Consider the following 25615-nt stretch of genomic DNA (forward strand, 5'->3'; position numbering starts at 1 on the left):
TATATATATTAGGGGTGTGCACCGGTCACTTTTCGTGTTTTGGTTTTGGATCTGGATCTTTCTTCGTGTTTTGGATCTGGATTGGTTTTGCCAAAACCACCCTTCCGTGTTTTGGGTTCTGGGTTTTGTGTTTTGGATCTGTATTTTTTTTAAAAAAAGCATAAAAACAGCTAAAATCACAGAATTTGTGGGTTTTTCTGCTCCTATGCTATTATTAACCTCAATAACCTTAATTTCCACTCATTTCCAGTCTATTCTGAACATCTCACACCTCACAATAGTATTTTTATGTCCAAAAGGTTGCACCGAGGTAGCTGGATGACTATGCTAAGAGATACGAGTGGGCGGCACAAACACGTGGTCCATCTAGGAGTGACACTGCAGTGGCAGACAGGATGGCAGTTTGAAAAATTAGGCCCCAAACTATACATAATGCAAAGAAAAAAAAGAGGTGCAAGATGGAATTGTCCTTGGGCCCTCCCACCCACCCTTATGTTGTATAAACAGGACATGCACACTTTAACAAACCAAACATTTCAGCGCCAGGGTCTGCCACACGACTGTGGCTGAAATGATTGGTTCATTTGGGCCCCCACAAAACAAGCTGGCAATTAATCTGTCCCTGCACAAACTGGCTCTACGGAGGCAAGATGTCGTCCTCACCCTTCTCATCCACCGATTCCTCACCCTCTTCAGTGTTGTGTACATCCTCATCCTCACAGAGTATTAATTCGTCCCCGCTGGAATCCACAACCACAGGTCCCTCTGTACATTCTGGAGGCTGGTCTCCCTGGAAGAGTTGATAATTCATTTTATGAACATCATCTTCTCCACATTTTATGGAAGCAACCTCCTACGCCTTTCGCTGACAAGGTTCCCGGCTGCACTAAACACTCTTTCGGAGTACACACTGGAGGGGGGGCAACTCAGGTAAAATAGAGCCAGTTTGTACAGGGACCTCCAAATTGCTTCTTTTTCCTGCCAGTACAGGTACGGACTGTCTGACATGCCTACTTGGATGCTGTCACCGATGTAATCCTTTAACAGACAGACGCACGCTTGTCGCTGCTGCTTTGAGGATGCAAGTGCGGCTACAGCCCACACAATTCACAAAGACAGAAAAAAAAAGAAGAATATTTTTATTGTTTGTGGAGCGCACTTTGAGGGTTACACCACCCTTTAACAGACAGACGCACGCTTGTCGCTACTGCTTTGAGGATGCAAGTGCGGCTACAGCCCACACAATTCACAAAGACAGAAAAAAGAAGAAGAATATTTTTATTGTTTGTGTAGCACACTTTGAGGGTGTCACCACCCTTTAACAGACAGACGCATGCTTGTCACTGCTGCTTTGAGGATGCAAGTGCGGCTACATTGCACACAAGTCACAAACACATTAAAAAATAGTTTTTTATATTTGGAGCACTTTGAGGGTTACACCACCCTTTAACAGACAGACGCACGCTTGTCGCTGCTGCTTTGAGGATGCAAGTGCGGCTACAGCCCACACAATTCACAAAGACAGAAAAAAGGAGAAGAATATTTTTATTGTTTGTGTAGCACACTTTGAGGGTGTCACCACCCTTTAACAGACAGACGCACGCTTGTCGCTGCTGCTTTGAGGATGCAAGTGCGGCTACAGCCCACACAATTCACAAAGACAGAAAAAAGAAGAATATTTTTATTGTTTGTGTAGCACACTTTGAGGGTGTCACCTCCCTTTAATAGATAGACGCACGCTTGTCGCTGCTGCTTTGAGGATGCAAGTGCGGCTACAGCCCACACAATTCACAAAGACAGAAAAAAAAAGAAGAATATTTTTATTGTTTGTGTAGCACACTTTGAGGGTGTCACCACCCTTTAACAGACAGACGCACGCTTGTCGCTGCTGCTTTGAGGATGCAGGTGCGGCTACAGCCCACACATTTCACAAAGACAGAAAAAAAAAGAACAATATTTTTATTGTTTGTGTAGCGCACTTTGAGGGTTACACCACCCTTTAACAGACAGACGCACGCTTGTCGCTGCTGCTTTAAGGATGCAGGTGCGGCTACAGCCCACACATTTCACAAAGACAGAAAAAAGAAGAAGAATATTTTTATTGTTTGTGTAGCACACTTTGAGGGTGTCACCACCCTTTAACAGACAGACGCACGCTTGTCGCTGCTGCTTTGAGGATGCAGGTGGAATCTAGACGGGATTTGGAACCGGGGACACACTACCTCCATCAATTGTCTAAATCCCACTGCACTAATGGCGGATACCGGACGCACATCTAACACCAACATAGCAGTCAAGGCCTCAGTTATACGTTTTGCTTCAGGATGACTGTTGTCGTACTTCATCCTCATCGCTAGGGACTGTTGGAGGGTCAATTGTTTAGTAAAAGTAGTGATGTTCCTACTTCCTCTCTGGGATGATGAACAACTCCCAGCAGCAGCAACAGCACTAGGAGGAAGTGGTTCTTGATCTTTCCCTATTTTATTTTTATCGGAGAAAGTTTGGTCCTCCATTTATGTTATATTGATATATACATGTGGCTAAAGCGCACACAAACACAGAAAATATTTTTTTATTTTTGCTGGAGAGTAGTGCACTTTGTGGGTTACACCACCCTTTAAGAAATGAGCCAGCCGGCTCTTTACTTATGGGACACAGGCGCACGCTTGGCGCTGCTCTTTTGTTGATGCACGTGCAGCCACAGTGCACACAAGTCACAAACACAGAAAATAATTTTTTTTTGGTTTGGACTGGAGTGTACTTTGGGGGTTACAGCACCCTATAACGGTCAAGCCAGCCGGCCCTTTACTTATGACACAGGCGCACGCTTGGCACTACTTTGTTGATGCACGTGCGGCTACTGCGCACACAATTCACAAACACAGAAAATATTTTTTTTTTTGGTTTGGACTGGAGTGTACTTTCGGGGGTTACAGCACCCTTAACGGTCAAGCCAGCCGGCCCTTTACTTATGACACAGGCGCACGCTTGGCACTACTTTGTTGATGCACGTGCGGCTACTGCGCACACAATTCACAAACACAGAAAATATTTTTTTTTTTTGGTTTGGACTGGAGTGTACTTTGGGGGTTACAGCACCCTTTAACGGTCAAGCCAGCCGGCCCTTTACTTATGACACAGGCGCACGCTTGGCACTACTTTGTTGATGCACGTGCGGCTACTGCGCACACAATTCACAAACACAGAAAATATATTTTTTTTTGGTTTGGACTGGAGTGTACTTTGGGGGTTACAGCACCCTTTAACGGTCAAGCCAGCCGGCCCTTTACTTATGACACAGACGCACGCTTGGCACTACTTTGTTGATGCACGTGCGGCTACTGCGCACACAATTCACAAACACAGAAAATATATTACTTTTTTAGCACTTGGGGGGAGCACCCCTGATGGACAGAGCACCCCCTGGACAACACTACAGCACCCCTTTAGGACTGGGACACTGCACAGGACTTTGGAGTGGATACAGCCCCTATGGAGAACTGACTGCACAACACAGTCCAGCCAGCCCCTCTGGACTTTGAAGTAGTGGACACAGCCCCTATTAACAACAGCAGCACAGCACAACACAGCCAGCCCCTATGGACTTTGAAGTAGTGGACAACAGCAGCACTACACTACACTACACTACACAGCCCAGCCAGCCCTAACTCCCACCCTCCCTCTTCACTGTCCACAGCCGAGTGAGAAAATGGCGCCGACGCGGGTACCTTATATAGGATCCACAACCCGCGAGACTCGGAAGGCGGGATGATGACGTTTTGCCTCGATTTCAGATCCGAGTCAGGCGGGAAAAGTCGAGCCTGACTCGGATCGGACTCGGATCGGGGGAGCTCGGGGGGGTTCGGATTTCAGAAATCCGAACCCGCTCACCCCTAATATATATATATATACACACACACACATACACAACAGTCATCAACAGTTGTTGGCGTGTTACGTGACTGTCATGGATGCGTTGCAGAAGTGGATGTGGTTTAAAAGGCACATTTCGGTACATTGGAGGGCATAGTCTGACAGAGATTCTGCTCCTAGCATGGAGCTGGTACAAGTTTTGATGGTGAGACTAATGACTGATGCATGAGCGGTATTTCAACATCTAAAGATGCTGAAAATGGGTCAGACTCAGAATCAGTCTCTAGGCCTGTAATAGGTGACCCTGTCCTTATACAGATCTCTGCTAATATGGAAAAAATGCCACCCGTGCATGTTTTATTATTTATAAACATATCACTAATCTAAGTAAGATTGTACAAATTATTTTACATCCCTAATATTAATAAAAATGTTTTGTTATTTTTCTGCACAGAGGAGAATAATGTTTTGTGGAAGAATGCACTCTCTCTGTTAATGAACAGACCTCCCTTCAGCTGGCTTATACGGAATGTAAGCTTTTTGTTATACATTACAAATCCAGTTAGAAATGAGAAGTTGGTACAGTATATTGTGAAATGCATTAAGGGGAAGAGCAGTGTTTTCAAGTTTGATTTTAATGCCACGTCACCAGATTAGACATGACAAACATGTAAGTAATAAGACTATCATTTTAGACAGTGCCAGTGTCCTACAACCCCCTCCAATTACCTGCAGATACACATGGGGTTAAATTTATCAAAGGTCGATTTGCTGGTCGATTTGAAGAGTGATTTAGCTCTTCTCAAACCGAATGTAGAAAAACCAGTGATTTTGCCAGATTTACTATTATCGATTTGGTGTTCGATTTGCAAATCGAATTCAGTTTAGGTCGATTTGTGAAAGTGATTTGTTGTTCAATTTGACATGTTCATGTACAAATCGAACGGCAAATCACACTTCAAAGAAACCGAACTGCAGATCCCCGACAGCATAGAACTGCTTCATGCTTTCACTTTCAGCACATACTTGCCTACTTTTGAAAAAGCATTTCACGGAGATTGTGAAAGCAGCACCTATGAGAGCGGCGGTAAAGTGGGCGTGTACTGCTACATCTGAGAGGCGTGTCATAAAATTGATTTACGTCCACATGTAAATGAGCCCCAAAGCAGTTAGTAATAACTACTTGTTGATGAAAACACACTGATACTTCTCAGAAAATACATGTAATCATAGGGATCATTGTGCCTTATAACCAATGCAGGGATATTATATTAATGATCCCATTTGAATGTATATATCTGTTTTTTCTTTTATATAACAGTGTCATAATGGGGGTAAGCTGAAATGAGGGAGATTGGTAGACTCTTCAGGGAGACAGGGAGATTGCTGCTAGTTCAGGGAGTCTCCTTGACAATGAGTACACAACAGAATAAACACTACGCACTGGGGCTCCAACTGTGAGGCGGGTTGTGCTGCTGAATGAGGGGTTATGTCTAGCCTCCTAGTGATATCAGACAAAAACAGTATATTCAGCGCACAATCCCTATATAAGAAATAAATGAATGACAGGTGAGATGCCTGTATGTATCTGACTGTAAAAAGTAAATAAAGAGTTAAAAGTAAAAAAAAAATGACGTGAGGTCCCCCCCCAAACAGAACCAGCCCCGGACTGTTCAAACCCACTAAAATCAATATTCATCCTAACCATCACCATCCTATCAGAATAAGCTAGGGATGCCCTGGAGAGGGAGACCTCTTTATTGGAGGGGTCTCCAACTCCCCAGGGATCCCTGGCCTGGGCTGACTAGCGGTCAGGGCTGATGCTGCGGCTGAGGGGCCCGGTGATAGAGAGACCCCATGCAAATTTTTCCCTGTAATTCCAGAACCAGCCCTGCTTTCCATAGACCAGTGCTGGTTGTACTGAGTACGGGAGACCCTACGCAATTTTTTCCCTGTACTTAGTCAACCAGAACTGGGTTTGAACAGTCCGGGGCTGGTTCTGTTTTGGGGGGAGACTTCACATGATTTTTTTTGTATTACTTTTAACTCTTTATTTACTTTTTACAGTCAGATACATGCAGGCATCTCACTGATGTTTGCATGTATCTGTGTGAGAATGACCTGCTCATGCTGAAATCGAAAGCATGAAGCAGGTCTGTTCATTTGGTGATTTGAAGTTCGATTTGAAGTCCGATTTTGAGGTCGATTTCAAATCGAATGATAGTAAATAAGGGTTTTGTGTGTACCAATGTTTTTCCGATGTTCGATTTGAGGTCGATTTGTCACAAATTCGATTTGAAATTCGTTTTGGCCTTTAGTAAATACCCAAAAGCAAAATCGAATACAAATCTAATGACAATCACACCTCAAAATGCAAAATCGACCTTTAGTAAATTTACCCCATGAAATGCCCCGTGCACTATTGTTAGCTGAACACAGCTCTCCCTTCACAAGTAGTATTCACAAATGCCTGCCTGTGCAGCACTGCTGATCAAAATTGAGACTGTCCCACTAAAACCAGTACAATTGGACAACAGACTTATGGCGCCCATACATCAGCAATAAATTGGGGCAATTCCCTGTTTTAATGATTGTGTAAAAATATCTGCAATGTATGGGGTTCACTAAGTGCCCATTCTAACCAAAAAGTGATCAAAATCGGTAAATCATGTTGTGCAACATGTTGGATTTCACTGACCAATTGGGGCTGTAGATTGCTAGTGTATGGTAACGATCAGCCAATTTGCCAACCATTACTAGTAAAGTGATGGGCCTTACCCAACTGGCAGATCTGTGACTTTTCACTTGCTGGACTTTTCACCTCCTTCGCCTGTTTTCCAGGTGGAAAAGTATCGCGAGCGTGTCCGCTATTCCCCGTATTCAATTTCAAAGTAGGCGAAATCGGGATCCCAATAAATCTCAAGTTACTACTGATTCTATTTTCAAGGTCGTCAATTTTATCAAGGGACCTAAAAGTATCACCACAGTGCTCCACAGTATTAATCCATTTAGTATTTTCTAGTTCGGCCACCACTGATGTTAAGGTGGACTGAAATTTCCTTAATTGCTGGTCTGTAATGGGCTTAATGACCAGGAGCATCTCTTGAGCTGCAGCCAAGGCTGAAGGAGCAGCTAATGAGATAGAGGTCTGTTGATCTGCCATGATAAATAGGGATAAAAAGGGAATGTCCGGAGGTCACAGTCAGTGTCTGGAGACAGGTAAGATGTCCCAGTAAATGTTAAGAGTGTCAAGCAGGAAACTAAGTCTAGATGTGTGTCAAAAATCAACCAGGACATTAGTGGGGACTAGATGAGCAGCTGTTATGAATCCCAGGGAAATTCACTTCAGAATGAGGCAATACAGTAGCTCTGAGGATTATTTGAGTGATGGGATTAACCGAAGGATAGTGCAGTTGTAGCCCAAGGCTGGAGAAGTTTGACAAGGTGGAGACCTGGTGGTCATGTCACAGCCTTTAGCGCTGAAGAGACTTGGCAAGGGTGGTGAGCTGGTGGTCATGTAATAGCCTTGAGGGCTGGAGATTCTTGGCAAGGATGGTGACCAGGAGGTCACGTAGCAGCCTTGAGGGCTGGAGACACTTGGCAAGGGTGGTGACCTTATGGCCATGGAGCAGCCTTGAGGGCTAGAGACGCTTGGCAAGGATGTGGCCTAGTCACCAAGTTGCAGCCCAAATGGCTGGAGATGTTCAGAGACACAGAGCAGAGTAGGTAACCTGGATGTTTCACTTAGTCCACTCAGATGCTGCAATGCGGTTAATGCCGCCGGGAAGGGGTGCGGCAACTGTGGTGACTGGAGATGCAGAGCAGCGGAGATAGTCATGATGTTAAGGCTGAGTCCGCTCAGACGCTGCACTGCGGTAGATGCCGTCGGGAAGTGATGCAGCAACTTGAGATGACAGGTTCACAATACAGCAGAGGTAGTGGCGGTGTAAGACTGGCAGTGCAGACTGTGCCACCGGGTTATTATTCAGCATTTGGAAGCTGGAGGAACTCTACAGCGGAGATAGCCGCGATGTTATGCTGGAACCTCAGACGCTGCAGTGCGGACTGTGCCGTCTGGATGTAATTCGGCACAAGACAACAACAGACTCAGGACTGGAGACGCTGAAGGATCACAAGGAGAGATACCAACTCTATGAAACCAACAGACTCAGAACTGGAGACACTGAAGGATCACAAGGAGAGATACCAACTCTATGAAACCGGAAACACGTGTAAGACGCTATCACCGGCATCCGAGCAATGCACCAGCAGGAAAGAAAAAGAAGGAAGAACCAATCAAGTCCCGGCAAAGAAGACGTACAGTGGAATGGGAGGACTTCATGAGTTGACAGCGTGGCGTCTCCCAGCAACAGGCCTAAGAGAACCGCCAGGAGCACCATTGTCCAACAAGATGCAGCGGCTTGTGACAGCAGCAGGGGAAGAGAGTGAAGCCACAGACACAGCTGGGAGGAAGACATGTAAATGAGGCAGCAGGCTCCAGCAGCTCTCAGGGATGCCAAGTAGGAGGAGCGGTTAGTGGATGTCAGGCTTCCTCGAGGTTCAGGTGCAGCTCAATGTATGGCTCCTGCAAAGGCACCAGGGGATAACCACATCTAGAGATGAGTTAGGTTAGTAGTGCTCAGGTCCCCAAGGACCATCAATCAATCGCAGGCCCAACCATTCCATCACATGTCCTCCACCGGGAGAAGATGCATGGAGCTCTGCAAAGCCCGGTACACTTGTTGATGGTAAGGCAAAGAAGAGGAACAATTTGAGGTCCTCTGTCAAAAATAGGGGATGGGCACAGTAAACACCTAACAGTCCACAGCTCCAACACAGTAACGGGCTTACATGCTCAACATCATAAGCTGGACTCCGGGTATAAGTGACAGCGGAGAGCCAGTACACTGGTTTTCTCTTGCCTGGCGCTATCGTCACTGAATCTGAGGTTCAGGTCAGCCGCTCAAACTTAAGGTGACTGCCCCTAAGTCAGGAAAGAAGCAAAAGTTGGATGGGCATCTGTAAAATGTGTCCACATTCAAGGCCCGTCCACCGGAAGTGTTTTCACTAATTTCTACATTTTTTTTAAATTACCTAATAGTGTTCACCTTCACTCCGTGGAAATTCAGCAACAATATAGCTTTGACACTGATAGAATGACATTTTCCCAATTCTGAACAATGGATTAATTTATTCACGGTAGTACCAGGCTATAAGAGTAGGACCCACTGCCCCTATGACGTGTATATTGATCAATGGAATAAAATTGCTGCTTCATTGTAAAAAAAAAAATCAACAATGGCAGATTAATAAAATGCTAGATACGCGTAAAATTCCTACCCTTACAGCTACTGTGGTCTGGAATAACAAAGATGCACAGAAATGTAACACAGCTAACAATTTAGTCAACAGTGGTAACCATACACGTGGCCTGATTCAGAGATGTATGCTAATGCCATCGTAGCCACTATCCTGTACGCAGCTGCTGTGGGAAAATATGCAAATGTCTCAGACGCTGAGGATTGTCTTGAGACTCCCACCTACAAAGATGCAGCATCGGTTGCAGATGATTTGATTATCGCAGATCTGAGTAGTCCTATGGCTAAACCCAAACATTATCTGCACAGGAACTTAATTTATCTCAATCTATTCCCCCTATTAACATTTATTACAATTCATTTCGTATAGGGAGATGCCCTAAAGAATAAATATCATGATAATAATCCTATGTCTACTCAGAATGGCCAAGGTAACTGACACTCCAAAGCCACTTTCACTGCGTACAGGATTGCAGGTGCAGCCTATGACACACACCAAAAATGGTCGGGACAAGCCTGCATTCTTTGACACCACTCCCCGTTACCTCCCACAAATGCTCCCTGACTGTCAATTACACTGCACGTAAACAGGGCCGGCACTACCATTAGGCAGCTTTAGGCAGCTGCCTAGAGCGCCGGTAACTGGATGGGTTCGCTGGTTTCATTAAGTGTAGTGCGGACCACACATAAGTGTGGTCCACACTACACAATAACAAACACACCGCCGCCAGCGTCGCCGGCTGTGTGTTTGTTTTAGCAGCCGATGAGAGTCATACTCTCATTGGCTGCTGCCCCACTGCCAGAGCCGGGCAGGAGCTCACTCATGAGCACCGCCTTCCGGCTCCTGCAGTGGGTGAAGGGAGAGACGTCATGACATCTCTCCCATAATGCAGAGCAGGAGGATGGAGGAGTGGACGGCAGCAGGCACAGGAGCTGGGATTCAGGTAAGTATAATGTTTAATGTCTGTCTATATGTCTGTTTTATGTGTACGGGGCACTGCATAGGGGGGGACCACTACTGGGGGCACTGCATAGGGGGACTACCACTGGAGGCACTGTATATGGGGCACTACTGAGGGCACTGTATAAGTGGAACTACTGAGGGCACTGTATAAGTGGCACTACTGAGGGCACTGTATAAGGGACACTAATGATGGTACTGCATAAGGGGGACCACTACTGGGGGCACAGCATAGTGCGACCACTACTGGGGGCACTGTATAAGGGGCACTACTGAAGGCACTGTATAAGGGGCCACTACTGAGGGCACTGTATAAGGGGCCACTTCTGAGGGCACTGTATAAGGGGCACTACTGGGGACACTGTATAAGGGGCACTACTGAGGGCACTGTATAAGGGGCACTACTGAGGGCACTGTATAAGGGGCCACTTCTGAGGGCACTGCATAAGGGGGACCACTACTGGGGGCACAACATAGGGGGACTACTACTGGGGGCACTGTATATGGGGCACTACTGAGGGCACTGTATAAGTGGAACTACTGAGGGCACTGTATAAGTGGCACTACTGAGGGCACTGTATAAGGGACACTAATGATGGTACTGCATAAGGGGGACCACTACTGGGGGCACAGCATAGGGGGACCACTACTGGGGGCATTGTATAAGGGGCACTACTGAGGGCACTGTATAAGGGGCCACTACTGAGGGCACTGTATAAGGGGCACTACTGAGGGCACTGTATAAGGGGCCACTTCTGAGGGCACTGTATAAGGGGCACTACTGGGGACACTGTATAAGGGGCACTACTGAGGGCACTGTATAAGGGGCACTACTGAGGGCACTGTATAAGGGGCCACTTCTGAGGGCACTGCATAAGGGGGACCACTACTGGGGGCACAACATAAGGGGACTACTACTGGGGGCACTGTATATGGGCAACTACTGAGGGCACTGTATAAGTGGCACTACTGAGGGCACTGTATAAGGGACACTAATGATGGTACTGCATAAGGGGGACCACTACTGGGGGCACAGCATAGGGGGACCACTACTGGGAGCACTGTATAAGGGGCATTACTGAGGGCACTGTATAAGGGGCACTACTGAGGGCACTGTATAAAGGGCCACTTCTGAGGGCACTGCATAAGAGGGACCACTACTGGGGGCACAACATAAGGGGACTACTACTGGGGGCACTGTATATGGGGCACTACAGAGGGCACTGTATAAGTGGCACTAATGAGGGCACTGTATAAGGGACACTAATAATGGTACTGCATAAGGGGGACCACTACTGGGGGCACAGCATAGGGGGACCACTACTGGGGGCACTGTATAAGGGGCACTACTGAGGGCACTGTATAACGGTGTAGGAATTACAACGGTTTCTATATGTGCCTCACACTTTTTAAGGGGCCAAAAGTAATGGGACTATCAACTCAAAAGCTATTTCATGGACAGGTGTGGGCTATTCCCTCATTATTTCATTATCAATTAAGCAGGTAAAAGGTCTGGAGTTGATTCTAGGTGTGACATTTGCATTTGGAATCCGTTGCTGTCGACTCTCAATATGAGATCCAAAGAGCTGTCACTATCAGTGAAGCAAGCCATCATTAGGCTGAAAAAACAAACCCATCAGAGAGATAGCAAAAACATTAGGTGTGGCCAAATCAACTGTTTGGAACATTCTTAAAAAGAAAGAACGCACTGGAGAGCTCAGCAACACCAAAAGACCCAGAAGTCCACTGAAAACAACTGTGGTGGATGACAGAAGAATTATTTACACCCCTTCACAACAGTTGGCCATATCAAGAACACTCTCCAGGAGGTAGGTGTATATGTGTAAAAGTCAACAATCAAGAGAAGACTTCACAAGAGTGAATATAGAGGGTTCACCACAAGATGTAAACCATTGGTGAGCCACAAAAACAGGAAGTCCAGATTAGAGTTTGCCAAACAACATCTAAAAAAGCCATTACAGTTCTGGAACAACATCCTATGGACAGATGAGACAAAGATCAACTTGTACCAGAGAGATGGGAAGAGAAGAGTAAGGAGAAGGAAAGGAAATGCTCATGATCCAAAACATACCACCTCATCAGTGAAGCATGGTGGTGGTAGTGTCATGGTGTGGGCATGTATGGCTGTCAATGGAACTGGTTCCCTTGTATTTATTGATGATGTAACTGCTGACAAAAGCAGCAGAATGAATTCTGAAGTGTTTCGGGCAATATTATATGCTCATATTCAGTCAAATGCTTCAGAACTCATTGGACGGCGCTTCACAGTGCAGGTGGACAATGACCCGAAGCATACTGCAAAAGCAACCAAAGAGTTTTTTAAGGCTAAAAAGTGGAATGTTATGCAATGGCCAAATCAATCCCCTGACCTGAATCTGATTGAGCATGCATTTCACTTGATGAAGGGAAAATGCCCCAAGAACAAGCCAGGCAGTAGAGGCCTGGCAGAGCATCACCAGAGATGAAACCCAGCGTCTGGTGATGTCTATGCATTCCAGACTTCAGGCTGTAATTGCCTGCAAAGGATTTGCAACAAAGTATTACAAAGTGAAAGTTAGTTTTAGGATTGTTTAGTTTGTCCCATTACTTTTGGCCCCTTAAAAAGTGGGAGGCACATATAGAAACCGTTGTAATTCCTACACCGTTCACCTGATTTGGATGTAATTACACTCAAATTAAATCTGAAAGTCTGCAGTTAAAACACATCTTGTGTGTTTCATTTCAAAGCCATTGTGGTGGTGAATAGAGGCCAAAATATGAAAATTCTGTCAATGTCCCAATATTTATGCACCTGACTGTCTGACTGTATATATAGTGTGTGTATGTCTATATATATATATATATATATATATATATATTAATGATACCCCTAAATCTATATACCCAAAATGTCGCTGTTTAACACTACAAGTCACATAATAATTGCTTTCCAATCCAATTGTGCTTCCAAAGCACAAAAAGTTATATCATTCAATGAAAAGTATAACACGCTGTGATCTATACAATTAGCGCAAAAAGCAAGTAAATACAAAAGGTAAAAGCTGATACATACGCGTGTGCACTGGTCCACGTATACAGTCATCTCTCCAGAAGCCTGTGGTCATCCAAGAAGAATGGCTGTATACTATAACCAGTGCCCAGGACCCTTGCTCCTGGACATTCTGGTACGATGCAGGTAATTGGACACTTCATACAGTGTCACTAGGGCTATGTCCCAGTTCCTCAGACGTTGCTTTGTGTGGTTTTCCCGCCGAAGAACTGGTTTAAACTAATAAAAGACACTACATACAGATATACATTCTAACCACTTATTTCATATCTTGCAGACGCATTATGCGATCTCCTTGCCGATAGAACAGGAGATCTGCAAATAAACAGTGATTTAGAATGGTACCAAACATGATTTGTCTCCAAGTCTCTATACCTTAAACATCATATACTTTACATTTCATAACATAAGTATTAGCTAATAAAACATCTATCATTAAGCTTAATGCTTGGGAACCTTTTTATAAGTGATTGCATGTGTGAGAGTGAGATTATTGTGTAAAGTCGCTAGTATGCGTTGTGCGTCTATGTGTTTTGTGCTTGTCTGTGCTTTGATAAACAGCGCAATTGTGCGTTGTGCGTCTTGTATATTTCATATGTATTATTTAATGTGCGTATAGGTTTTGATAGGACTTTCAACAGTAAGCGGTAGCAAAGCAGACGCACGACGCTAATAATCAAATATATCATCGTACACAATGGTTTCGTGCTGACGACACAAGATGGCTTCATCAGGGGCGATGCAAAATGGCGTCGCCAGATATTAATTTAAGATTTGGTCTCAGCCAATCATCCGGCTTCGACTATATATATATATATATATATATATATATATTTATATGTATATAGAGAGAAGCAGGGCAGTGTCACTCTCCGGACTTGACAAAGGACCATAACACAGGCGTCAATACATGTATTGATGCCTGTGTTATGGTCCTTTGTCAAGTCCGGAGAGTGACGCTGCCCTGCTTCTCTATTCGTCCTCCATTGTGAGCACCACGGCAAGTTATTTGTGAACAGGAGTGCCTGCAACTACGGAACTGTATATATATATATATATATATATATATACATATATATATATAAATATATATGGAAACCCCCCCATAAAAATCCTGCATTTGCCCCTGGCTAGCTACAGGCTTGTGCGCTGCTATTCTGATGGACAAATCCTGTTGCAGGTGCAGCTTCACCAGCGCTATCCTACATCTAGAGCTGATGAGTTATACTGCATATCTATTGTGTATCATCACTGCAGCCACTGGATTCACACTGTATTTGGCAGTGACACCTGGATAAGTGGTACAACAGGATTGGTACCCCTTCATCATCGTACGGGACAAATCAGATTTGTCCTGCCCCTTCTTGGCCACACGTCCTACGTCCCTATTTGAAAAATGGGGGGGGGGATAATGCTCTTTCTGGCCCAAAAAGCCTAGTTACGGCTCTGCAAATGAGCATGTGTTTATGCCTTGCCCCATCTGCACTAAAAATTTGCTTATTATTTTAGATTAATCAAAGTGGATGAATAATCTTCATGGCATCCCCCAATCAGTAAAGGCTGAGACTGTACTAATGTTTATAAATATATATCTATTGTATGGGATTTAGTAATAGTTTAAGGATTTAAACCGATTGCTCATTTTGCTGCTTTTGTTTCCATCAGGTATTGAATGAGGCTCCAGATTATCAATCAGCAGTTTCATTACTATCAGACACCCCCCTCACTGCTGAAATTTACCTTATTGTTGCTGGTACAAAGCCAGGAGAGGGAGCCGTTATTACCAGAAACAGGGGAGGGGCAGCTGATGTTTTGCATTTGAATGCCTCAAATGGAAGGTAAGTTGTATAATTGATATACTGTATGCTGACAAAACAAGACATGTTTGGTTCTCCACTGTCTAAGGGTTCTATTTATCACAATCCGCATCTAAAGGCCGGTACACTAGACGATGTCTAGTGTGTACCGACCTCGTCAGCAATGGGACCTGGTAGGTGCATACACACTTGCCGATGCCGTGCACAATGAAGCAACAGCAGGGGCCATTCTGCTTTTGGCAACATGGCCCCCACTGACAATATTGCACATCGGACGTGCATGCAGGTCCGACGGGCGGTGTCGCTGACAACGCGGGTGTGCATCGTCAGCGGCATAACGGGTACACACTAGACCAGGGGTCTTCAACCTTTAAGGCAGTGTGGGCCACATAAAAAAAATTCTACGAAGCCGAGGGCCACTAAGCTATACTGCGGTATTTAAACTCTGCCCCGTCCTCACACAATTATGACCCGTAACTGTCCCCTCCTACAATTTTAATTGTCCCATAACTGCACCCCTCTGCAGTGCCCCTTATACAGTGCCCCCAGTAGTGGTCCCCGCTATGCAGTGGCCTCAGTAGTAGTCCCCCCTGCTGTGCCCCCAGTAGTAGTCCCCCCCTATGCAGTGCCCCCAGTAGTGCCCCTTATACAGTACCCCCTGTAGTGGTCCCCCCTTATGCAAGCCCCCAGTGTGCCCCTTATACAGTGCCCCCAGTACTGGTCCCCCTTATCCTGGCCCCCAGTAGTGATACCCCCTATGCAGTAACCCTTATACAGTGCCCCCTGTAGTGGTCCTCCCTATTCAGTGTCCCCAGTAGTGGTCCCCCCTATGCAGTGCCCCTTATACAGTGCCCTCTGTAGTGGTCCTCCCTATTCAGTGCCCTCAGTAGTGGTCCCTCCTATGCAGTGCCCCTTATATAGCATAGGCAAATGCAGGGGGGTTTCCATCTGCCTGGAAACCCCCCTCCCCAGCCCACACCATGACCACAGTAGAAATAGTAATATAATAGATTGTTACTAGTGCTGCATGTTCTTCTCAGTATCACAAATGAAATAATCAGCACCACCTGTGGATCTTCTACCATGTATCAGCCAGTAATAAATAACCTGTGCACCAACTAGGAGATCTGGAAAACTTTCAATGTTAGGGATGTGCTGCTATAGAGCCCAATATGTACATATATGTCAAGGGCAGTGCTAGGATCCTCTGCTGCTCCCCCAGACTCTTGGACTTGCTCTAATACTCTGGAATGGTGCCCACATCTAAAATAAAAGCATTCAGCTCAGGCAGGATGGCCCTACTGCCGCATCTAATGGCTTATTGTGATCACTGGTCCTGTATATGCTGGAATTAATACACACAATACACCTTGTATGACACATATTAAAGCTGGATAAGTGCTAATTATGCCCTCTTCATGGACTGGCCACATTCACTCTAAAATCAAGCATTTGGAAACCCCCCTCTAGAAATCCTGCGTTTGCCACTGTATAGTGCCCCCAGTAGTGGTCCCCCCTGATGCAGTGCCCCCAGTAGTGGTCCCCCCTGATGCAGTGCCCCCAGTAGTGGTCCCCCCTGATGCAGTGCCCACAGTAGTGGTCCCCCGATGCAGTGCCCCCAGTAGTAGTCCCCCCCCAATGCAGTACCCCCAGTAGTGTTCCCCCACCAGCAGTACAGACAAACACACACGTAAAGAAAAAAAAAACCACTTACCTGAATCCCGGCTTCAACTTCTGCCGCCGTCCGCTCCTTCGTCCTGTCAGGCGGGCCCGCTCTGAATTATGGGAGAGACGTCATGACGATATTGTCACACTCACAGCCTCAGCCTTCCAGTGCCCTGAGTGAGAATAAGAAAAGTCAAACTGCGCTCTTTGGTCAGAAGGAGTGGGAATGAGGGGGAGGGGGGGTGTCGCTACTCGGTGTGGTGTTCAGAGGTGAAAGACGGGGGGGGGAAATTTTATTGGAGGGGGGTTATATGGGTACAAGGGGTGAGTATGGGGATATACAAGTGCTGCAGCATATGCAGGAAAACCTAGTCCTGCTGTGTTTAGGCTAGAAATACTGTAGGAGACGGTTGTGCTCTCTAAGGAGAGTGGTTACAGGGATGGAGAGACAAGGACGCGCGTAGGAGGCGGGGGGGGAATGGAGTGGGTAGATGTGGTGTGGTGTGGAGTTGTGAGGAACAAAGTAGGCATAAAACAAAAGTAGAGGGCCAAACCGTTTATTGAGAAGACACAATGCTGCTCCGGATGGCAGTATAATATATAGTCCTGGATGAACCTTCCCACTGTTAGTATGTGCAAGTCATACACCCCCTTTTCTCATCAGCACTCAGCCATTATATACTGTACCTAACACTCTGTTTAACAGTGGGAATATAATCCATGACTATATGTTATACTGCCATCCAGCATTGTGTCTTCTCAATTAATGGTTTGGCCACCTACTTTTAACTCCTTTGTGTTTTCTGTTTCCTGTGGATTAATTCATTTAATTAAAAGATAGGAAATATATTAATATTGTTCAGTTTACAAAAGAATTGGAGGAGGGGCCCCTCCAACATTTCTTGCACAGGGTGCTAGTAGACCTGGAGTCGACCCTGCCCAGGTGACCCCCTAATAACCTAGTTTGGGTCTCCTCTTTCGGTGCCCCAGGTTTGCTGAATATCCAGTCATCTTTCTGCAAAGTTGAGGGAATGATCACCATGGTTGATGTATAGATACGTACTTTGATTTTATTTATTTTTAATTTTGCTGTAAGCATAGTACTCATGCAACCACCTGTTCGCTGAGCCGGCCTCATTGTCACTGCACCTTTGCAAGCCGCTTTCAACCTGAATTTCGCTCAATTTTGCACATTTGAGCAAGTTAGGGTTGCGAGTATATTGCGGCTAAATGGATTGGCCCCATAGGGCTGCGAGTAAAATTGAGTGAATTCGGGCTGGAAGCGTGCCGTGAGGGGTGTGAGATGAGGTGCCGTTGCCGTCATGTTAATGACAGCAACGGCACCTTGCATCCTTCGTGGCTAATCGGATTGACTTCTACTTTCATGCGGGCATGATCATGTATAAAGCCACCCCAAATAAACATGTCTTTGTAATAGTGGTCAATTTGTGTTTTCTTTTAAACATTTTTAAGGGCCCTATTTATCAATATTATTTTTCCAAAAAAAATGTGAAAAAAGGTGTATTCACATCACAGTCACACCTTTTTCACATTATATTAGTATCACATAAATATATTTTAGGACTTTTGGAGCAGTTTTCATGAAAAACTACTCCAAGTCCTTCAATTCACATATTGCCGTCAGCACTCACCGAGTCTCTGAGTCACCGGGCCGGCAGTCACGGTCTGTCTCCTCCATCCTGGGGTCACGCGTCACGACACCGGCGTCCACCTGACCGACCTCTGTGTGCTCCATGTCACGGCATGGTGGTCACCGGGTATTACCTGTGAGGTTGTTATGGCGGGGGGTCTGTGGCAGCGGTGCTGGTGTTTGGCGAGGGGTATTGGCTGCGCATGGTTCTGTGCGGGCACATTGTCACTAGGCCTGGTGAGGTCTGGCGGTGTTTCCGTTCCGTTGGCATGGGCGCCGCCATCTTGCCTACGGCAATGTGATTCCAGCTGTCCAATCCTTGTAGGTCATGTGCTCATTCCAGCCAGTCAAAGCGCGGCATTGAGTATTTAGGAAGGTCCAGAGCCTTCCTTCCTTTGCCAGTGCAACGTATTTCTCAGCTGCGCCTGAGAGAGAGTACCTGTGCCTTACCTGTCTCCTTGGACGCGCTTCTAGCCTGAACCTTGCCTGCTCCAACCTGCTGGACTTACCCTGCATCCTCCACCTGCCTTTTCACCTGCCTGAGTACCTGAACCTGCTGTTTCCCTGCACCTTGCCTCCTTTCACTCCCAGATGGACTTCATTACCTCTGCCTGCATTTGTTACAGCTCCCCATACCTGCATTCAGTTACAGCTCACCATACCTGTATACTGGACTGTTCCTGCCTGTCACTATCTGGACATTCTCCCATTAACCCCCACTACAGTTATCAAGTGCACTTTAGTGCTATAATTGGACTTTTTTGTTTAACATTCCCATGTCTTCTAAGCCACTTATTAAAAACTCCACTTTTTCATTTAAGTCTGCTCCTATCACCACCCCGAGTCCACAACAAAATCAGAACCTCACACTCCAAGTCTGCTTGCTGGTCCGGTGGCTGTGGACAGCTGCCACCTGCCCGCTAGCAGCAGCCCAGTCACTAGTAACGTCCACTGCCACCAGAATCAGACACTGTGTGGGCAGGGATTGCGTATGACCAGGGCCGTCTTGAGGGCCACATGGGCCTGGAGCTGAAAATGAACAAGGGCCTATTATGAGAAGCAGAGGAGGTGTGACCAGTGTCATGTGGGCATGTACACCGCTATACTCTCAGCCCCAAGGACTCCCTAAATATGTAAAATAAAAAAATGCTTCATTTTGTGAGGTAAATAGAAATACAATTTTACTACTTATGATTAATGGATTTGCGGGTGGAGAGGAGATGGCCAGTCAACATCGTGTTGTCATGACAATGGGCCTATTTTTATGTGGAGGCCTGGAGCTGTAGCTCCATCCGCCCCATTGTTAATCTGGCCCTGCGTATGACTTCACACACCCCCAGGCCAGCACTGCCCAATCCTGGCTGGCTGGGACTGGTGGCTTAGTATAGGGTGGCGGCCGTGGGTGGGTGTGTCCTAAAGCCGAAGGAAGCCTGTTGGGCAGCCGGAAGGTTGCATAGAGACAGCCAGAGTGACAGTTAGGGCCAGGCTGCTGTCAGACAGGGAAAATGGCAGGGGAAAGTCGGCACGCCCTCTGTGTGCAGCCACTCAGGTGGAACATTCCTAGAGCCATTCCTGCACCTGGGGTACACCATTTTAATTAATACCTAGGAAGGGGGAGGCGATATTGAGGTGCAGAAGAGCAGTACATGTTTTATGACAGTGAGTAAGCTGGAATAGTGATGGTAGTGTGCAGTTATTGGGGTGACAGGGCAATTGGGTGCCTGGTTGTGCGAGAGATGTAACATGGTGACTACTAGTAACACTGAGCAGGCTGGGCTGGTCCAATACCTCTAACTTTTATACATTGTTAGTGGTGAGGGTAACTTTGAGGATCTCTCAGCCCCCTCATCCCGAATATGTATATTGCACTCTTTACTCTGGATAACCCTTTCTGTACCACTCGCCCCATTAGAATAACCTCTTGTTAGGCAGCCAGATAGGTTCATTTGTATGAAAATACTTTCATGAAATATCAGCTATGACTGAATGTCCTTGTGGCTACCCTACATGTAATATGTTCTCATAGTTGGTTATTCTCCAAAGGACGCTACAGCTGAAGGGAGAGGTTGAAATAAATATGTAACTGACACCCTATTCAAACTTGTTAGCGAGGTACCCACATGATTATATTCTCTGCCCACTTTTTATATTTGTAACCTAAATAAAACTAGCATTAAGCGGTTTTAAAGAAGGGGGGCATAAAATGGAATGAATACACTTTCATAGCTAGTGTTAAGTGAGTGTGGCATCATATGAGAAAGATAATGTATGTGCCCACATATTATAAACCAGACCAGAAATTACAACTAGACCACATAATTTTACACTGACTAGCAGAGATGCCCATATAAATATATCCCAGCCACAATACCACATTATTATAAACCAGCCAGGGGGGGATGTAGTCGGCATCCGGGTCAAAGAATCCCGACCGCTAACATCCCGACAGTAAGTATTGGGGGGGTGGGGGCAGGTTAGGTTTAAAGGTTATGGTTAAGGCACTATGGGGGTTAAGTTTAAGGGTTAGTCAGCAGGAGGGGAGGGTTAAGATTAGGCAGTGGGAAAGGTGGGTTAGGAGGAGGGTTAGGGTATTACCCGCATGCGTGGGGATTCTGACTATCAGGATGCCACTGTCGGTATTATGACCGCTGGCATCCCGGCCCAACCCAGCCAGGGGATGCGCCTGCATATTTATACTTTAGCCATTAGTGTTTTCTGTGTGATTTCATAATGTCGTGAGTGATGGGTGTGGGGGTGCTAGACCAGAGCATCTACTACACTTTACTGAATAAACAGTGAAATGCAACATTTTTTATTGGTCTTCATATAAATTGTTTCAAATCTCTTTTTTATTTGCTAACTTGCTTTATGTTTGTTGTGCATATGCAGATGGTTTCTTTTGCAAACAAATGATGATAGATGGCAAGACACATCCGTATATGATAAGAGAAGGTATGTAACAATATCATGGAATAAGAATGTAGCCAATTACAATGATCGTGCTGGATCATCATTCTTTTATACAGTATTTATGGTTTGACTCCTCTTAAGGTACAAGGCATGTGCTGTTCTTTGGGATCATTGAGGAACGCCTGAGCCCTGCATCGTGGGCATCCATTATATTATTAGGACAGATGTTAAAATAACCCTACATATATGTTTTTAATTAAATAAAATATAATCTATTCTTTCTTATATATGGTCATTTATTTTAACCCTTGTGTTGTATACAGTATGTGAATGCCCTCCTAGTGACCTATATTGCCTGTTCTTGTGCATCTATCCACTATAGAGTGTGTACCCTATTAGACTCAGGCCTAATAGTGAGGATCTAGGTTTGCACAGTCAGTATTTCCAATATACAAGAAGAAAACAGCATAAATACTCTTTGTAGTTGTATGTATCACAATCTGTTTTCATCATCATTATCATCATCATCATTATTCATTTCATTTGTATATGTATATATATATATATATATATATATATATATATATATATTAGTGTGCCGCCTGGGTAGTCGCACGCGGCGAAGCCGATGTGTGACCAAAAATGGGGGAGTGGACTAATTACCATAGACTTTGCCCCCTAGATGATGTTATTTGCGGGCGTGTCCGCATGACACGCCTCCCGTGTAACGTCAGGCTGGGGGCGAGCCCAGCACTCCGTCATTCCTCTCCCGGCACTGAATGGATGCCACGCACATGCGCACAGCATCCATTCAGCCACTCCGGGGTCCGGCACCACCACACAGCTTCGACGGTGGGGGTGTCCAACCTCCCGACCAGACCACCAGCGGGACACTTCGGCCTACGGGTGGAACAGTGCTGTCCATCTGAAATCGGGATGTTGGGAGGGGTGCGCCCTCTATGGTCGAACATGACTCGAGCCGGCCCTGAGACCAAGCAAATTGGCATGGTTATTGAGGTGCAAACTACATCTTTATTTAAAGGGACAATGTTTGCATGACAAGTGAATGAAAGTCCGAGGATGTCAATAATTACTAATAATGTTTGTCCAGGAGCAAAGTTACTTGCTCTTTGTTGCTTACAACCACCTTAGAATCAGGCCCTAAATATATTTTTGCATCATAGGATTATTGGTACCTCTGCTTTGAATGCAACTGGGCAGGAAAACATCAACAACTCTTCCTTATATACGGTTGGTTTGCTTATTTATTTTATTTGTATACAGTATATAATTCTTATAGTATATTTTTTTTGTTCCATCGACAGTGGTCTACCTTTTAAGTTGTTACTTATCTCAATGTAAACTATGATTTTGGATGTGGTTTTCTATTGAATGTCACTGATTTGCTAGCATAAAAATGCTTTTTCTAAATTCATAATGGCACTGGTCATTGACGAGGTAACCAAGTCCTGACGTGTGTGGACAGACGGCATTTATTAAATACCCCCTCATCTTTCTATAACAGTCCTACTTAACTTGCCTGGACCAATTTTCCTATCACTATGGCAATAGTCACTATTAAGAGGGTGCATGAAAGCTGTCCCCTAGCAAATAAAATACTATTCTTTTCTTTATCGATATACTGCCTGCAAGCTTTACTATAATAATTAATTTGGGCTAAAAAAACTACGAACTTCCCCTTCTTCACTTTAAAGATTAGGCAGAATGATATTCTGACTTATGTGGACTGCACAGATAACCTGGGTCATAAACATAAATACATTGTACTGGGGAAAGATAAGTAAATTATTTGAAAAGCTTTGATTTTAGAGAAGTTTCTGTCAAATGCTATGGCTATATACAAGGGGAGTGGCTCTAGATTGCACACCCTAATTGCTTGTAATGAGAGGTGCTATCTTGCTGAGATTTATAGTACTACGCTTAGAAAAAATGGATGCAGATGCACTATGCAATCATTACTACTCAAAATGTAATGACATTACAAATATCATATAAGAGGTTGTTAGCATATATTTGACCAAAAATATGGGCCTGATCTTCACCGTCCAGGTCACCTGTTGTCGGGCAAGTCCCTAACACTTTGGGGTTCACGTCTCGGGCACAGGGTGCCCCCAAACCAGCCCAGTCGAGAACCAACCCAGGGCATCACACTGGTGAAAATTGCAGTGGAGTGTTACAGATTATGAGGTGTATGAAGGCACATACTCAGTGTTAAGAGTGTTACAAGAATAAAGTGTGAAAAAATACATATTTATGGCTAACAAGAAAGTAATCTTCCAAGATAATATCCCTAATAGAACCATCTCCAATAGCACCACGGTTCCGTAGCAAAAGCTTGCAACACTACATGAAGGTCCAAGGTTGGACAAATGACTTAATGGCTAATTCAGCATTGAACGCAGATTCCTGAATATCGGGATTCTGTGTGCGCGCAGGACACATTCTGAGGTTTACTCTGCTGGCTGGTGGCCCGCCGCTGTCCATCATCGCAACCTTGGTCGCAGTGCTGGGATCACAAATGCAGCAGGGGTTGTCATACACCTCCTGCTGCATTTGCATATTTGCAAGGACGGAATTGCAAAGCTGCCTGCGTGCAACTTTGCAGCTGAATCACCCCCTTAGTAGAAACATAGGCTGATAAACTTATACTATCCATTTGCAATATGTCAGTGCTGACAAAGCTATGAATCATGCTCTGTTGGCACCCTAAGACAGAAACGCTTTTTCTCAATAATGATCTGTAAGGAAAATTAACAGCTAGAAGTGGGTATCAAAGCCACTTTAGTCACAATGGAAGACCATAATACCTTTTGCCCTGTCTTCAACAATCATGCTAAGTATTCTCAGGATCAGAGGGAAAACAAAGCAGAGGCTGACATTGCAGGTAATGGAGAATGTGTCTGATACAAGAGCTCCATCCTCTTAGAATCTACTTTCGTGTCCTAGTTCTATTGCAGTTTTCATGGGTAAATAAATTACACTGAGAATACCTGCCTGTAATGTAGTTGACACATCCTGGAATAAACTCCATGTTAATAGATTGAAATTAGCTTTCACTTATATGAGGATTCCCAGTATACAATGAAGCAGAATTCTTCTGTGTCCACCATAGTTTTGAAATATAGTTGACAATCATTGAGCTTGATTAATCTTTGAATCAAAGTGATAGTCTCCTATCCAGGGCTGCCATCAGAATTCTGGGGCCCGGTACTAACAAAATACAGTAGGCAGAGTGGTGGATAATGTGGATGGAGCTACAGCAGGAGGTTTGCCTCAATTGGTGCAAAAACCAGGGATTGCTAGGCATGGGGGAGGGGGTGGGGGATGGCACAGGGCAGGGAACACTGGACAAGGGGGGGCACTGGGCTGGGAAGGGTGGACTGGGGTGGCAAAGGGCAGGGAAGGCTGGTTCGTCTAGGGGGGCAAAGAGCAGTAGGGGAGGGGCAGAGAAGACAGGTAGGCTGGCTGGACATGGGGAGGGGGTGCAGGGAAGACAGGCTGGTTGGCTGGACTAGGAGGGGGGTGCAGGAAAGACTAGCTGGACTGGGGGAGGGGCAAGGCAGGAAAGGCTGGCTGGCTGAACGGGGGGGCTGGGCGCAGGAAAGACTGGCTGGACTGGGGGAACAGCGCTGGCTGGCCAAGAGAAGGGGGGGCACAGGGCAGGGTCAATATACCTGCGTTCTCCTGTCCTGAGAGAGATTGGGCCCGGCTAGCTGCGGCGAGGAATGCACCGGGTGGCAGGCAGGGAGAAAGAAAGAGCATCAGCGCTGTGGAATTCAACTATGGAGTCAGACTGAATCCTGATAAAACAGAGGTTCTTATGATATGATTTTACGTCAAAGAACAAGATATAATATCTTAGCCAACCTTAGCCAACCAACTCGACTTATGCTTTGGGGTTCAGAGTTGCAGTGCATTGAACATTTGTGGAATGTTTATGTTATCCTAGATTGTGGCTTGACACTCAAGCCGCGTATCCACTAGCTGATACAATGAACTATTGAACAATAACTATATAATTCATTATATCAGCCAGTGGATATGCCGTCAACGACCAGCGATTCACGCTCCCGGTGGAAGTTGACGACGTCGCTCATCGTCCGAACCTGCTGTCCAACCTGACAATATTGTCAGATTGTGCAGGTTCGGGGATGAGGGAGGGTGCTGGCACTGTATGATATCGTGAATGATATCGTTCAGTGTGTGTGCTCAATGTCATTAAGGACTTTGAGCACACCACTGCCGGGAACACACTACAAGATATCGTTCATGGAGCGATATTGTGTAGTGGATATGCGTCTTCAAACATATGGTGTAAACCATGCTCTA

At 45.5% G+C, this 25615-nt stretch overlaps 1 protein-coding gene across 1 annotated transcript in view; it reads left to right on the forward strand.

Annotated features, from left to right (window-relative positions):
• The window catches only part of LOC148477656 (N-acylethanolamine-hydrolyzing acid amidase-like), a 74470-nt gene that overhangs the window by 39490 nt on the left and 9365 nt on the right, over nt 1-25615 (forward strand). Inside the window, exons 5-8 of the mRNA XM_088456390.1 lie at nt 4328-4404; nt 14888-15060; nt 21245-21307; nt 22450-22516. Coding sequence (XP_088312516.1) covers nt 4328-4404; nt 14888-15060; nt 21245-21307; nt 22450-22516 — 380 coding nt within the window. The remainder of the gene's footprint in view (nt 1-4327; nt 4405-14887; nt 15061-21244; nt 21308-22449; nt 22517-25615) is intronic.

This window comes from Taudactylus pleione, unplaced genomic scaffold (assembly GCF_031769625.1).
Source record: "Taudactylus pleione unplaced genomic scaffold, aTauple2 ptg000703l, whole genome shotgun sequence".
NCBI lineage: Eukaryota > Metazoa > Chordata > Amphibia > Anura > Myobatrachidae > Taudactylus > Taudactylus pleione.